Below are 16,562 nucleotides of genomic sequence, written 5' to 3'. Positions count from 1 at the left end.
ATTCTTCTTTAAATAATTAACTAATATTAACTCACAAAAATAAATCCAACACAAAAATGATAAACAAAATACTTGTATATATGTGTTTTGACTCTTTTGAGGCTGTTTCTTTAGCTGATGTTTACTATAGAAGCCAAACATAATTGACTCAAACTAAAGACCTATAGTAGCAAACTAAGAAGAGTTGAAAGTTGCAAGATGGAAGGTGAGATGTGTATGTGTATGTACGTAACTTGTTGAAGTAGATGATCCAACATGACTGGCACCTAGCTCGCGAGCACCGACAACAAAGATTTTAATTAATTCCTCTTTATTTGGAAGATTCTCTTTCATATTTTGCAGTTGCGGTCTTCTGAAGTCAAAGCTAGCTTGGCTGTGAATGTGATCACAAACACGTAAGATACGTAAAATAAAACGCAACCAGTCAAGCAAAGCTAGCTAACGTTTTTGTTTTTTCTTTTCAATTTTCAAGGAAAGAAGCCACTGAAAGGAACATTCAAGAAATTAACATGTTATAGCGCTATATGTTAAGACATTTTACACTCCTTACTTTGAATTCTCTCAAAGTACAATGTGGAGAACTAAGTTATGATCTCTTAAACGTTATATTATATTTTTATAATCATGTCTAAATAAGGAGAACTAAGTTTTATCTCTTAATAGCAAGGAGTCTATTTCGAAACTTTCTAGATAAAAAAAAATGTGATTAGAAAGAAAAAATTCAATTAAAAATGATTAGTGATAGATATTTTGAAGTAATAATATAATGATTTTTTTTTTTATCAATGATGTATAGTAGAGAATCGGGTAGAGAAAAAATTAAAGGAAGAAATAAAAGATATGAAGAAGGAAAGAAAGAAAATATGATTTTATTCAAAAAAATATATATATATTAAGGAGATAAAAGGGGACCAAAAAAAATAAAATTAAAAAATTCAGGTGTTCGTAATTATGATGTTATGTACTTAGCTCGTTCCAGTGTAGTTGGAATTGGGTCTAGCCACGTAGGAATTCTTTCAGCTGGATGAGTGCTTGGTCTTATTCCAATTAATTGTCTAGACAGGAGAAAACCTAATTGGATTAGCAGCATTTAGCGCGTGTTAGGTCCACTGTCCCAACAGTGAGAGTGAGACAAAAGTCAGAAAATGTTGTTATTTTATTTTCATTTTAACATTACCGTCATCCAAAATCTGTCTTTAGTGGCCGCCTATGCATCTTCCTTGCACTTAACTTTGAAACCAAACATTCAAACAACAAGCTATTTTTCTGCTGCTCTTATTGTGCAACACTTTTTACATCTTCTATATATATACACGCTTGATTACCGAGTCAAGTAGACAACAATAACATCTTTTGAAGATATAATGGGTTTCCATGTTGAGGCACAGGCGAGGATGCACCAACCTTGCGCAGCTTGCAGGATGTTACGCCGTAGATGTGACAATAACTGCCTACTTGCTCCATATTTCCCGACTCAGGAGCTTCACAAATTTGTTGGGGTGCATAAAGTGTTCGGTGCTAGCAACGTTATCAAAATGATTCAGGTGGGATAGACCTAAATATTAAATATAGTTGAGTATACTATATATATCAAATTATATACCCTATGCACCCATGCATTTGGTAGTAACCAAAGATTTGTCAAATTACAAAGATATTTTAATTAAAATCTTCCATACTGTCCTACAAGACGGCTTGCTTTTGTCCATTTTTTTTTGTTATATTAAGGAAATAAAAGAAAAACAAACAACGAAACTCGCACAGAATCAATATGTTTACTGTTTCCCTGATTATATTGTGATTAAGTAATTGTAACGTTCAAGTTAATTTCTAATAACACGTACGTTGTTGTTGTTGTAGATGGTTGAGGAAAGAAAGAGAGAGGACGCTGTGAAAGCCATGGTTTACGAGGCGACAGCAAGGCTTAGAGACCCAGTTTATGGCAGTGCTGGGTCTATTTACCAGTTGCAAAAGATGATTCAGGAACTGAAAGCACAACTAGAGTCGATGAAAACTCAGGTATCAGAGCTGCGACAACAAAAAGAACTGTTGTTAAGTATTCATAACAACAATGTTCATAGCCACAATGATCCTTTATTCACCGACAATGACCCAATCTTTGATGGTTACTTTGATCAACTCATGGACTCAGATCCATTTGATTTTCCTGTACAAGTTGGCTGGGGATGTAGCAATACAAATAATATGTCAATGCCTTCCTGCTAGAACACTAGCTGATGTACACGTGCGTCCCTGTGTGTAATTTTTTTTTAACAAAATTACTTTGTTAACTATGAATTTTAATTCGGTGCGTATGTTAATTGAATACTACTCCAATTCTTCAATTATAAATATTAAATAAATAAACCTTATCATTTTTAACCCTATTTATGAAAATAGTAAACCATACAAATATTTAATATAAGATTATTTTCCTGTATTATATTATTTATTATTTTGACTAACTTGAGTTCATATTGTGGTGAGAGACTGATCATATATCAACTAAGTATTTAGGAATGAAATCTTAAGTCTTACAAATACAAAAAATTTAAACTGAAAAAATTTAAACTGAAAAATGATACTCATTTATTTGATATTTGTCAAACTTTAATGAAAAATTAATCTCTATATTCAATAGAAAAAAACTGTTTGTTAATAAAAGAAAAATAATAAATAAAAAATAAGGATACTTATACATCTTTGAGCCTAAATATTACCAACGTTATATTAAACGAACAATGACAGTAAAGAAAAGTATAAAAGGCATTCTGTAAAAAAAAAATTTATAAAAAGCATCATTCCATTCTTTGTAAACAGGACAAAATAATAATAGCTTATTACAAAGTGACCTTAATTTATTTGTTTAAAATTATAACATTAAGAAAGGAAAATATTTTTTTTTATACAATATACCTTTCTAACTCTCTCGTTCTACTTTAAAAAAAAAAAAAAAAACGATTTCTCACACGGCCATGTTATCATATATGATTGAATAAAAAAATTATTCCCCTTATTAGTTATTAGTATTACGTTAAAACATTAATGATAACTCAATTACTATATTTTTAATTAAGTCTTAATTTTTAAAATACAATAAAAAAATAATTTTCTCATGGCTTATAATTTCACTATTTTTTATGGTACAAATTATCAATCATTTTTATTTTTATGCTATATTTTATATTAAAATTTTCTTTTACAATCTGATTTATATAGTTAAAATATATCTCAAATTTTAGCTACATTCGTTTTATTTCTTTCAAATATAAATTGCCTACAATTTAATATCAACCTTCTATTTTTCTTAAAAAATGTTCTTTGTTTTCCTTCTAAGAAGAGTTAGTGTGAGAAAAAAAAAAACTATAATGTTATTTGTTAATAAAAATATGAAATTATGAAGGAGAAAAATATAATTTATCTTTGACTAATTATGTAGTTGTTGATTTGAATTTCAAGTTTCGACTGTATTAGAGACGTTGATCTCACAAGAAAACAGCAATATCTACGGAAATTCATAGAAAGAGCCGATGTTATATTTTTGACTCCTTTCACCCCTAACATTATATGGAGCTAATTAATGAATAAATGACAGTTCAACTGCTAATTAATTAAGGTGAATCCTATATTTTTTTATCAGTAAAAATATTTATTTACCAAATAATAGCTATATATATAGGCAGGAGTGCCATATATATATATATACATATAGCCAGAGGCCAGAGCCACCACATGACAAATTACAAAACGAAAAACATTTGCTCCCACATACACCCATAAAATAATCCTCACCCCAGCCAAGGTGAATATCCTATATGAAATGCTAAAGACAATAATATTGGAATTAATCAGCGCCTAACATTTTGTTTGCTAGCTATACTACTGACATAATTGGTAGAAAATAGAGATAGGGCGCTGAATTTGTAATATATATCGACAAAATGGTTGTAATATGAATGAGCCATATGTTTTATAATAATCTAAATGAGAAGACAGCGGGGAGGAAAAATTAAGAACTCGTATGGAATTCAAACATCAAGGTAAATGAAAGTTATCGTTCTATGATATGGTCTATTACATATAATATAAAAAGTTCTAGAAGCCACTTACAAGCTTGCTATAAAGTATAAACAGCTACTCATCATGTAATTGAAGAAAAGTAGAAAACGATAAGGCAGAACTAACAAAGTAAGAAGTTTACACGACCACGGTCTATTTACAATAGCATATAAGATAATATAGTAAGTATTAGATTTTTTCTTAAAACCTATTGAAAATAAATTAAGTTATCTACTGAAGTTGCACTTCAAGAATTAATTGAGGCAGAGGATACGACGAGGTAAGGTCTGAAGTGCACAAAGATAGTTAAGTTCAGCATATGAAACTTGTCATTCTTGCATTAAAAACTTGAGTTAATTAGGATTATAATTTGAGGTTATTGTGTTAGGGCATATCATATGTTATAAATTTAGAAAATTCTCAAAACAATCTAACATTGGAAAAGAGAGATAACTTTACACAAGTTTTGCAAAGAATGTTTCAAAATTTGATTAAAGTTTGAAATATTATTTTTAAAAATGATAAACATAATTAAATAATTTTTTAAACCTAAATAAATTTAGTTTTTTATTTAGGTTTAAAAAATTACTATTTATTTTTTGTATACGAAACTGCAAGTTCAATGTTTTAAAGTGTAATGACTTTGTTTTAATCGAGAATCCTTTGATTTAATCGATAAAATAAAATTAATCAATTAAAATTATTATGAAAATATTTTCAAAATTGAAGTTCTTTTTTTTCTTTTTTTACTTATGTTTATTAATTTACTAATTTTTTTTATCTTATCAAACATATATGTTATTTTTTTATATTATATTTTCTTAATTAAATCATCAAAATTGGATTTTATTTTATACTTATTTGTATTCACTTTAATTTTATCTATTTTTGAAGTTGCAACGAAACAGAGTAAATACACTGGGGGGTAAAAGTTAAAAGTGGATCATTGGAGTGGCCCCCGCGTCCGCGTGTAGATGTGAGGATTCACCTACCACTTTAGGCGTTGCGTTAGGCCTCGGCAAATACAACATCTCAGAAGTCAGAACGGAACGGGAAACTTTACGTGGATAACAATTATTCCATTTCATTCCCACTCTTCCTTTTGCTATTGCTATTGCTATTTATGTGATTGTCAACCATAAAACCAGCCGCACGCACCTTGTTTTTCTTATCAACTTTCAATAAAACCCACTGAATCCAATCATTTCCTGAATGCTGAATCTACCCTCCTTCACTGCTCACCTATATTACAAGATTATTAAACTCAATCAATTAATATTTTTAAATGTTCACAACTCTGGTTATCATATTATAAACAGTAAAATATATTATTTCACATTTTAATTCAATGTTTTTAAGGAACTACGCACAAGCTTTCCTCTAGTATTGAAGCTAGCATAAAAACATGACGAATTAAATTTTATTTTTATTCCCCTCATTAATTTCTTTACATGAAAGAAAATCAACATTGTTAAGACATTGATTATTTTACAAATTTCGTGATACCGTGGTTTAACACAAATGATTTGAAATTCAATCCAAATTTATATTTTTTATTATACGAATTTGATATTTTCTACGACTATTAAAATTTTTAGCTGTTAGTTTTTAGTTAGAATGTCATTTTCTCCACCATTTTATTTATATTTCTTTTACAAATTCAGTTAATTGATAAATTTAAATTTTAAAGTAGTAACGAATTTGTGTATTAAAATGTATTTATCGTATATTTTTAATTAAATATTATCCTCGAAATAATAATTAGCAAAATTAGAAAAAGAAAGGGAAGGGGTTGAATTTATAATAAATTGTATATTTATACAAGGAAACCACAAAAATAAGCATTTATAATTAGGATAGCTTTTTTTTTTTTTCTTTTTCATCCCTGAATATCAAGGTCAATAACAGTGACTAATTTCCTCGCTACGTTAGAAGTATCTCAACGAGTAGGATAGCTGGCCCCAAGATTTAACGCGATTACATACACAAAATAAGATTCGAACTCCTGACATTGGTTGAGCGTAGATCAACCATATCTAATAAATTAATTCTTAGGATAGGCGAAAGGCAAAATGGTGTTTGGCATGGCCTTGATGATCCTTATGTGCAGCTTCTAAAAAATTGAAAAGTAAAAGGTCTCTTGCAAGAAAGATACCGTAAAGATTAAGAAGTAGCTAGGACAGGAGGACAAGCGATGAGCCGTTGATTTTTGCATTTATTGCCACGTGTTATCATCAAGAACGTACCTTAAAACCCCTTTAGAGTTGATTTCCCGTGGGCCCCACCATCGCTAAGCACAGACCAACCATTTGACAAAGACTGCGCGAGTAGGAAGAGATAATGCCTAAAACGGCGTCGTAGTAGCCCTTAACATCGCTTGTCGTGTCCATAACGGAGCAGAAAAAGGTTGTGTGAGAAAACCGACAGCATAGAGTAAAATGATAACGAAGACGAAAAATCTAGTGTCATCAACTTCTTCACTCTCTGATTCTATCGGCTTCATCTGCGAAATTTCTGACTAGGTTCGTTCACTCAACCAATCCTTCTGTCTTTTCTTCGTTTTGGTCTCACATGATTGCATCTTGTGTGATTAGTTCCGTTATATGGTCGCTGCTGTATTACATCTCTGTCTGCGCTTCTTTCACTGATTGTCATGTTCTGGGTGTTTCTAATTTGCGGTTTTTTTCTGTAAATTTTTCTGATTTCGTTTGGTGTTGACTGATTTATATGCTTGTTATGAATATGGATGGGTTTGTTTGAGGTTTGACCATGTTGATCTGTTTTGGTGAGTCTGTTAAATTGAAGCCCGTAGGGGCACTGAGATGCAAGAGGGTTTTCAGTTTCCGTGTTATCTTTTTTTTTTTTTCTGCCCCTTTCAACTTTGCATATGATTTGGTAAGTGAATGTAGAAAACCCGAAATATGAGACTGCAATGAAACATGTCCAATTGACAATTTTTTGCAACTGTGACACAAGTATTTGAGTTTTGTTATGTTATTTCTTTAGGGCTTTGATTAAAAGAATTCAGACGCAAACTAATCTTATTGATTAATTAACATGTGTCCAAAGAGCACCACCCCCATAGCAACACCATGTCTTTTCAGTTTTCTCATGAGGTGGGTTCCCAAACAATGACAATACCCTAAAAATTTAGCTTATCTTTCCCGTAACAAAGAAGAGTCACAGAGATTTTTACTTGCAAGAAAAGCCTTGTCCTGGATGAAATGATTGATTGTTCTTACTGCTTACTTTGCTTGTAAACAGCATCAATATAATGCGGGTAGTTGAATAGGTGGGAAATGGAAATGTATTTGTTTATGTCAAAGGCTATATTTGAATGATGAAGGTATATTACAAAAAGTTTATCTTGTCCAAATGCATTTCCATCTTCCCCCATCAAAACAAAGATAGCATTGGTGACAATCAAGAACAGATGCAGAAAGCAATTAAGGGGGGACGGTTAAAAAGTGAACATACTTTAACTACATAAATTATATTTTGTTCATTATAAGATTATAATTTTTTATAAAAAAAATTACAGTTTACATATATAATTCTTTAAAAGAAATTGAGGGGTGGGGGCATGCCCCTCCTTGGATATGTCTCTGGTGACTATCAGATCTCATAAGCTATGAATCTTATGAGCATGTTGCTAAAACATCATAGTGTTTGTTTGGACTTCAAAGGTCAGACTTCTAATATGCCTTGATATGGCTTTCTTGTTTTCTGCTTTGCACTAAAGTTTAATAGTGTATATATGGAGTAGTAGTACCAATCTTTTGCATTTGTTACATTTTCTGAGAGAGCATTAGTGGTCAACTGATTACGGGCTATTTTCTTTGTGCTTTTGTGTTTTCTACTAGGCCATGCATAAATCCCATTAAATAGATTCAGACTTTATAAACAACTAATAATTTTATTTCTCTTAGAGATGATGAAGAAAGAATAGATAAGTGATGGCAGGAGCAGAAGCGAGGGCTCTATGGCAGAGAACTGCTAATCGTTGCTTTGTCCAAGAAGATGCAAAAAGAGCTCCCAAGTTGGCTTGTTGCCAATCTTCATGTGCAACATCAAAATTGGTTGATGCTGGACCTGCCAGTACAGCAGATGAATCTGATCATACTGCAGTTAATGTCGCACATTTTAACAGGAAACCATCAGTTTCTAATCTACCACCAGACTCTAGGTATTGGTTGCATTTGCAATCTAATTATGGGTATCAAAAGGGTTTAACATATGAACAATTAAAAGCATTAGAGGATGAGGTAGAAACCTTGATAGCTAGTGATGTAAGTAAGAATTCTCAAGAATTTCAAGAGTTGATTAATGTGATGGCAAAACATGAGAAAATGGACATTGATTGTGTTGGCTGCTCTGAATCCTCCAAGAAAACAAATGATTTTTCCTTGGAATCAGATTATTCTTGGATTGAAAGTGATAAGGCAGAGCCATGGTGGCGGACTACAGATAGAGATGAATTAGCTTCATTTGTTTCACAGAAATCACTCAACCATATTGAAAATTGTGATCTTCCCCCACCACAGAAGAAGCATCTTAGAGGACACCCATGTGCTCTTATTAATAATGATAAAATAAAGACGGCATCTTATGACTGGGAAGCCAAATCCAGAAGCTTTTCCAAAATGACAGCTCATGCACAAGGAAGTTTTGATTCAGGATTGATGCATAAGAATCAGGGGCCTTCTGCCAATGAAGGCCTTTTATTTTTTGCTTCCGACAAATGTTCAAGGTATTTTTGCTATTAATGTCAGATGATTGCATTTGTGCTTTAAGTGGGTAAACTTACACTCAAAATCTTTGGCCAAAATAAGTTGATAGTTAGAGAAAAATGATATGTTCCACCATAAATGTGATTCTGTGCAAGGTTTTGGCTTCTCATAGCTTTTCTCCAAGCTTTCGTGCATGCTAGTATTTTTTTTTTTCCCTTTCTTCAAGTAGGTAGAACTGATGTAGACTTTGTGCTTTTGATCTGCTTAATATTTGTTTGGGAATGCAACTTTGTTGCAGTCGTACCCCCAAGCATGAGGATGTCCAAAAGAGTCATCAAATTTTGGATGGAGACCCCAGCAAGGCTCAACTAATGGAAGCACTGTGTCACTCTCAAACACGTGCAAGGGAAGCAGAGGAAGCAGCCAAAAAAGCATACGCAGAGAAAGAGCATATTGTAACTCTCATTTTTAAACAGGCTTCACAACTTTTTGCCTATAAGCAATGGTTACAACTGCTGCAGCTGGAAACTCTCTGCAGTCAGATTAAGAACAAGGATCAGCCAATATCTACTCTCTTTCCAGTGGCTCTTCCTTGGATGTCCCACGAAGCTAGATCACGGAAGAGGAAACAGAAAATATCCAATGCCAAACTAGAAGAAGGGAAACCCAATCCAAAATGTGATATTACAACATATGCTGTTGCGATTGCTTTAGGATTCAGTCTTGTTGGGGCTGGCTTGCTTTTGGGATGGACAGTGGGTTGGATGTTGCCTCGTTCATAGTTCTATAAAATTTGGATAATAGTTGTGCTTGTCATAAAGATTGGTGAACAAAGGGAATTGGTTAACAGGGAAAGTAGCCCCAATTATTTTATCAGATATGTATGTATTTTTGTAGATTTGCTAGTGCATCTTGTATTGTAAATTCTAAGTTGTGCTTTTGTATTGAATTTTTTTTGTTAATGAGATTATGTACATAAATGTTTTGTGTAGATGATGCGAAACTATTTTTCTTTAAATTTATGCCGGGAAATATAAGATTCCAAGCTACAAACTGCCAAAAACTTTATTTCAGTGACTAACTACTCTAATAAAAATGTTGGGGATGACTCTTTGTTGAGGAGAAAGGGCAGCAATATGATCTGTGTTGGAACTATTGTAGCCGTGAAGTTTGATGTATTCTGTATCCAAAGGTTGAACTTGTATGTCAATATTTTGTTTTATGCGTTTACTCTTATTTATATGGATCGTACCGATATTAGACTAACATATTATGAGCAGTCAAGTCAATAATGGGCGGCATCAACAATTTTATTATTTTAGATTAACAAAAAAATATGGCTATGAATGCTTCTATCAGACTGTCTTATTCTTATTAATTCAATTGTATTTTTAGTTTCTTTAGTTTGAATTATGTGGAATTCTGACTTTCAAGTTTTTTTTTGGAGCAAATTTTTTATTTCTATTTTTTAAAATTAAGTAAAAACGTTTCAGTTAGTTTTTTCTTTTCTGTTTAAGTACTTATGATTTATAATTCTTATGCTTCTACTTTCTACTCAATTTTGATATATTAATTTGGTTGAATTTTTTTAAATATTTCTCATCTCGTTGTTTAAACAATATATCAAATAGCTTTCGGAATAAACAAAAATTTCAAACTTTCTTTTATTTGCGTTCTTTAACACCATTCAATATTTATCATGTTTAACTAATTAGTATTTTAGTCAATGTAATAAATTGGTTAAATAATTATTAAATGTAACTAAAATTTATAATAAATTATATATAAATATAAATATTATGTTTGAATATATAAATTATGTTTAAAACTTATATAAATAAATATTTTTAAACATATAAATTATATGTTAAATTTATGATAAATAATTCATATTGTAACATAATATTATTTTTATTTATTAATAATTAATTTTAAAAAATATTAAAATTTTATTTATAAATAGTTATGATAAATAAAAATTAAATTTAAAAAAAAGTTAAAAATATCTCTAAAAATCTCTTGTCGAAGAAAAATATCTAAAAACACTCTCCTAAAATAGAAGTTTGTGTTTAATATATATGAGTTGATTTTATAATTTATAATCATTTAAAATTAATTCTTATCGTAAATTCACCACAAATCATCATAAACATTTAAGTATCAACTCTTATATCAACTCCTATATATTGAATACAAACCTTTATATTGAATTAAGATATTTTTAGAAATTTTTCTTCAATGAGAGAGTTTGTAGAAATATTTTAAACTTTGTATCTAATTCAAATTTTATTTATCATAATTATATATGTATTAAATATTAATATTTTAAACAAATTATCAATCAATAAATAAAAAATTGTTACAATGCAAATTATTTATCATAAACCTAAAATATGATTTATATGCTCAAAATATTTATGTACAGTAATTTTAAATATAATTTATATATTCAAATATAATATATATATATATATATATATGTATATAATTTATTATAAATTTAATTATATATAATAAATGTATTTATATATTATACAAACTAAAATAATAATTTATATATTAAATATGAATCGCTATTCTACACAAAAGTATTTTGAATTTTTTTTAATGAATTTGTAAAAAGAAAATTAACTTCTTACCTAATTTATTTTTTATTTATCATTTTTATTTATGAATTAAGTATTAATTTTTTAAGAAATAAATAAAATAAATTTTTGATACCATATAAATTATTTATCATAAATCTAAAATAAAATTTATATATTTAAAAATAATATTCATAAAAAATTTAAATATAATTCATATATTCAAATATAATATTTATTTATATATAATTTATTATATATAATAAACATATTTTTCTATTACACTTGCTAAAATATTGATTTAAATATAAAGTAATAATCGAGGGTTTTAAGTAGAAAATAACTAAAAATAGGACTAAATTTGCATAAATTTATAAATATATGAACATAATTGGCTCAAAGATAATTTGGGAACCAAATAACCGAAATCTGTATGACAATTGATAAAATATAAAAGGATTAATAATAAATTAAACCTTATAAGCATAAGCCTACATACTTTACTTTATATAATGTGTGGCTCAGTTTGGGTCAGCTGCGGGCTATTGGTGTGGCTACCATTGACACCAGCCCACTAGCCTGATCAAAAGTTGATTTATGATATATACACCTCTTTTTTTCTATAAGTACATCTTTTTAAAATAATTAAAATTTAAAATATTCTTAATTTTTTTAATTTTTTAATTTTACATTCATAATATTTAATTGATTTTTTTTCATATATTTTCTCTCTTTTTTTCAATTTTTACATGCACCCTCTTACCTTTCTTTCACCTCACCTATTTTGATAGCATGTGAAAACTAAAAGAGAAAAAAAGTATGTGAAAAAAAAGAAGAAAATTAAAAATTAAAAATTAAAAATATAAAATTAGAATTTTTTTGAAAAAAAAACAATAATATTTCATAATTTTTAAAAAAAAAATAAAGAAGGTTTACTTATTAAAAAAAAGAGGTGTATATATCATGAGTCTCAAAAGTTTATGTAGAATTTTGCAGCATAAATGGGCCGACGTTGTTGGGCCAGCAATGTAAAATTGAGAGAGCAGAAAAATAAAAATAAAAATAGATAAGAAGATACGAAAAATTGAGGCATTCACAAAATCGAAAGTAAGGTAGCGGAAGCTAGAAAGGAAATTCCAAATCGAAATCGAAAATGGCAGTGATGGAGAAGTTGAAGATGTTCGTTGTTCAAGAGCCTGTTGTCGCTGCTTCCTGTCTCATCGCTGGCTTTGGTATTCTCAAAACCCTAATCTCTACCTTCGCCTTTTCGCCAATAATTCCATGTGCTCATTGATTTAGCTTTCTCTCTGCAATCGTTTATTGGGATTCATTTTAGTGCGATTGCTGGAATGCTGCAATCGATTTACAGAAAATTATAGTATTTCGAAGGTTGGGAAATAGATTTTAACGTAGATTCGATTTTGTCAGATTCCCCTGACATTCTTCATGTCCATTGTTGACTACATGAATGTCACTTACATCTAGAAAATTGTATCAGTGTCACTTACATTTATGATTGAATATTCTATGCTTTTATTTGATAAGATTGTCTGAAACTTGGCATGAATCACTTGAATCCCAATCAAGAAAATTATATTTCTTGTTCTATCCTGATGTTTGTGCACCTTACAACCTGAATTTGAATTAGTCTTTATATATATTTTTTGTAAAATTAGGGTTGAAAGTAAAAGCACAGAATTCTCTCGTTCCTTTCCCTCAGTTCCCCTCTTTTGTTCATTAGGAAGGGAAGAATCTAGTAAGAGGTTTGCCTCTCTGGTTTTAAATTTTCCTTTGATTAACTATTGTTCTTGATGACAAGTATATACTGTGTCACGAATCTACTCAAAATTGGATTTAGCATAAAATTGAACATATTTCTCTTTGAATATAGTCATTTTCTACTGACAGGCTATTCACTTATTATGCTGTGTAATCCTCCTCAGGTCTATTTCTTCCGGCTTTTGTTAGGCCCATGTTGGATTCATATCAGGCAACCAAGCAACCTCCTCAACCTGCTTTAAGCGATGTGAGTGTTGCTTTTGACACTAACCTTGTGACAGTGTTTTCAAACCCCAGCAGTTGTATCAATATATAAAATATATTGTTTCATCACTAGTAATAACATTCTTCATACTAAAATTCGTCTTGGTGGTGCAATGGCCTCAAATCTAAAGGTCTAGAGTCTAGACTCCTGAATAGTCTTCCATTTTTTCCAATGTTAGTAGAGAGTACTCCGTCCCCATCTTTCTTTACAACGTATAATTAGAGCTTTTAAAGAAAAATTGCTTTGAAACAAACGAGTTTCAGCATCAGAGTCGGAGTGTATGCAGCTGGGTTTTGAAAACCATCCCTCGCTTTCAGTTTCATCCACTCATACAGCTTGAGACACCTTTAAAACCCCTAAATAGATGTTAACCTGCCGTAGTAGCAAAAATTGTTTGTTTTGAAGGGTTATTGGAGCACCTCCAATGGGAGTTACCTATAGGGTTCTTAAACTTAAGAATAAGTTCTTATGAAGAAGCTTTACTATTAAAGTGATTGACACGACACTAATATATAAGAACTGTTGCTTATATAAATAACCGTTCTTAACATTTCTTAAGAATTGCAAGACAATTGCTGGATTCATGTTAAGTTCTTATGGATTGCACTATTAGAGAGAAAACAAGTTAAATGTTTTTAAAATACCATTTAACATTACAAGGCTCACTGAGTTAAGAATCTTCACCATAGTTTCGAAGATGCTCTAATGTGCTTTTTGCCCACATTTATCGTTTCCTGATATTGGTGTCTAAAGTCTTGATCATTGCAGGTGGTTGCAGGTATGACTGGTAAAAAATAAAAGGTGATTACTTGAGAGATACAAAGTGCAAATTTGCCAACTTCCTTGTATGAACTTATTTTAATTCTCAACGTAAGAGAAATAAGAGTACGGAATATCAGATTTAGCTTCCCTTTCTGACGATCTCTATCTGTTCTGGAATCATTCAGTGATTTCATTTTAATTTAGTTTGAGTTGGGTTGAATGCCAGTTCATCTGCCGCTTGATTAATTCTGCCTGTACTAGCAAATACGATTTCTGAAATTGTTTCTATGGGTCAATGTGAAGGATTTTTGGATAAGTAAATTTGAACACAATGCTGATGTTGTTGTTTGATATTTGAGCTTGTTGGCATTTAAACATTAAGAACACTAAAATTTTGATGAGGTTTAGGCGGTCCTCTTCTTGAATACTGAAAACTTAAGGATCTACTCCCACCCTAAAAAAGTAAAAATATTTCAAGTATTGCAAATGAGTTTATATTTTATTTGTTAAATTATTCAGTTGGTTTCTACATGATTTGGGAATTTGAACAAAGGTCTCTTAAGTTAAATTTTTTTTTATTTGGGTCTTTCTTCATGTAGTATTTTTAAACGAGTCTTTAAAGTTCTAAAAATAATCATAAAACTGTTTATTTTGTCGGTTTTAAGCCTCTAGAACTAAATTCCAGAGATATATGAGCTAATAATTAGACAAATGTTTACTGTATCACTTATACGCAAGGGTATTTGATGCCTTTTAAGTAATGTTATCTAAAATACAAACAATTTAATTAAATAAAGAGTTAATCACCTATATACTGTCAGTGTAAAATTTTTTACACTGGCAACTAATTATATCTTTTAAAGTTGCTTATTTTATTATTATTTCATTAAATAAGCAACTGACATGACACTATTAGAAGATATGATTGATTGTTAGTGTAAAAAATTTTACACTGGCATTGTATAGGTGATTAACTCTTAAATAAATATGTAATTATAGTATATCTTCTATATAACTAAATTAACTAATCTTTTACTAATAATATATAAATAATTAATTGGTTATTACAAAAGTTTAGTTTAATTTACCATTTTATTAAGATGATGTTTATATATACAAACTAGAATACCGCCACCCTAACAACTAAGTATGGTTTTTCTTATGGAGACAAAAACCAAGATTGTAAAAGAAGAAAAAGATTTCCTCATGCGTGAGAATTTGTAATAATATGTAACTAAATATATTTTATAAGAGGCAGTCTTATTTAAATATGACATGATCATTATGAGTCCAGACATAATTACTTTTTTATTTTTCACCTAATTTTCTTTTTTAATGACATTAATACTTGTCAACCATATGACATTGTTAAGAGACCAATTATATTTCATGGTGGTAAAATATCAAATGTTAAAAGCACAAAAAGATGAACAAGAAAAAGTAAGAATAACAAAATAAATATTGAAATAAATATAGTCACAAAACAATTATATACAAAAAGTGCTAATAACGCGAAGGTCGCAGGTTCGAGACCTGCATGGGCCATTTGTTCTTCATATTTGCTTGGCAAAAAAAAACAATTATATACAAAAATGATATAATACTAATTGGGAAAAAAAAACAATTTTCAACCAGTAAACCGGTTTAAAACTAACTGAAAATACATGACAATCGTATTTTAAAATAATTTAGACATCTGTAAAAAGGTTAAAAAAATCAATATTTTTAAAACTAAACTTGTCATTCAAACGGTTTTTCTAGTGCTTAAACTATGATTGGACCAATATTAATAAAACAATAATAATATTAAATAATACAAAATAATATTAAAAAATAACATTATAACTTTTTAATAATAAAAACTTAACATTAACTTTATATTTAGAATAATAAATAAAATGATATAGTTTAAGGTGATGCTTTTAAGTAATATTAAATAATATTGTATTAAAAAAATTATTGACCTGCACCAATTTTTTATTAGCTCTTGACTAGTTTTTCGTTAGACTAATTTTGTAATTTACTTAAAACGATCGGATGACCAGTTCACCAATTTTTCAATCTATTCGAATGATTTAGTTCATCACAAAACCATAAAGAATATAAAGTTGAATAAACGAGAGAAGAAATGAGAGAAAATGCAACCTCATTCTTATCTTCATTATCGAAAAATATCCCATATAAATACAAGGGAAGGAGAAGAAAGAGAAGGTGCATGGTCTGCTAACAGAAAGGCAAAAGATAAAAAAGCAAAACGGAAAAGATTTGATACAATGATGCTAACAGAAAAGCGAATGAAACAAAAATAACAGAAAAACTATGAGCTGCATGGGTTGCGGACTGCATGTATGGGCTGCATGAAAAATCTACTCATTGTCATCA

At 29.7% G+C, this 16,562-nt stretch overlaps 3 protein-coding genes across 3 annotated transcripts; all 3 read left to right on the top strand.

Moving 5' to 3' along the window:
- Positions 1-1,251: 1,251 nt before the first annotated feature.
- LOC109796546 (protein ASYMMETRIC LEAVES 2) lies at positions 1,252-2,387 on the top strand. The gene is made up of 2 exons (XM_020356214.3): positions 1,252-1,544; positions 1,861-2,387. The coding sequence occupies exons 1-2, from the start codon at positions 1,365-1,367 to the stop codon at positions 2,224-2,226; spliced, it is 546 nt and encodes a 181-aa protein (XP_020211803.1). The 5' UTR covers positions 1,252-1,364; the 3' UTR covers positions 2,227-2,387.
- A 4,024-nt stretch (positions 2,388-6,411) lies between these two features.
- On the top strand, positions 6,412-9,780 carry LOC109797107 (uncharacterized). The gene is made up of 3 exons (XM_020357025.3): positions 6,412-6,581; positions 7,989-8,809; positions 9,088-9,780. Exons 2-3 carry the CDS (start codon positions 8,016-8,018, stop codon positions 9,569-9,571), a joined length of 1,278 nt encoding a protein of 425 aa, XP_020212614.1. The 5' UTR covers positions 6,412-6,581; positions 7,989-8,015; the 3' UTR covers positions 9,572-9,780.
- Positions 9,781-12,443: 2,663 nt separating this feature from the next.
- Positions 12,444-14,531, top strand: LOC109797209 (fiber). Its single transcript, XM_020357164.3, has 3 exons — positions 12,444-12,606; positions 13,318-13,400; positions 14,187-14,531. Exons 1-3 carry the CDS (start codon positions 12,528-12,530, stop codon positions 14,214-14,216), a joined length of 192 nt encoding a protein of 63 aa, XP_020212753.1. The 5' UTR covers positions 12,444-12,527; the 3' UTR covers positions 14,217-14,531.
- Positions 14,532-16,562: the final 2,031 nt, after the last annotated feature.

This window comes from Cajanus cajan, chromosome 11, assembly GCF_000230855.2.
Source record: "Cajanus cajan strain Asha chromosome 11, NIPB_CcT2T_4, whole genome shotgun sequence".
NCBI lineage: Eukaryota > Viridiplantae > Streptophyta > Magnoliopsida > Fabales > Fabaceae > Cajanus > Cajanus cajan.
This window is presented reverse-complemented; position numbering and strand designations above follow the sequence as displayed.

Excerpts from the sequence above, each read along its gene's own strand:
- LOC109796546 (XM_020356214.3), top strand. The coding sequence starts at position 1,365 with ATGGGTTTCCATGTTGAGGCACAGGCGAGGATGCACCAACCTTGCGCA. Across the intron at positions 1,545-1,860 it reads ACGTTATCAAAATGATTCAG|ATGGTTGAGGAAAGAAAGAG; the intron begins GTGGGATAGACC and ends TTGTTGTTGTAG.
- LOC109797107 (XM_020357025.3), top strand. The coding sequence starts at position 8,016 with ATGGCAGGAGCAGAAGCGAGGGCTCTATGGCAGAGAACTGCTAATCGT. Across the intron at positions 8,810-9,087 it reads GCTTCCGACAAATGTTCAAG|TCGTACCCCCAAGCATGAGG; the intron begins GTATTTTTGCTA and ends ACTTTGTTGCAG.
- LOC109797209 (XM_020357164.3), top strand. The coding sequence starts at position 12,528 with ATGGCAGTGATGGAGAAGTTGAAGATGTTCGTTGTTCAAGAGCCTGTT. Across the intron at positions 12,607-13,317 it reads CTGTCTCATCGCTGGCTTTG|GTCTATTTCTTCCGGCTTTT; the intron begins GTATTCTCAAAA and ends AATCCTCCTCAG. Across the intron at positions 13,401-14,186 it reads CTCAACCTGCTTTAAGCGAT|GTGGTTGCAGGTATGACTGG; the intron begins GTGAGTGTTGCT and ends TGATCATTGCAG.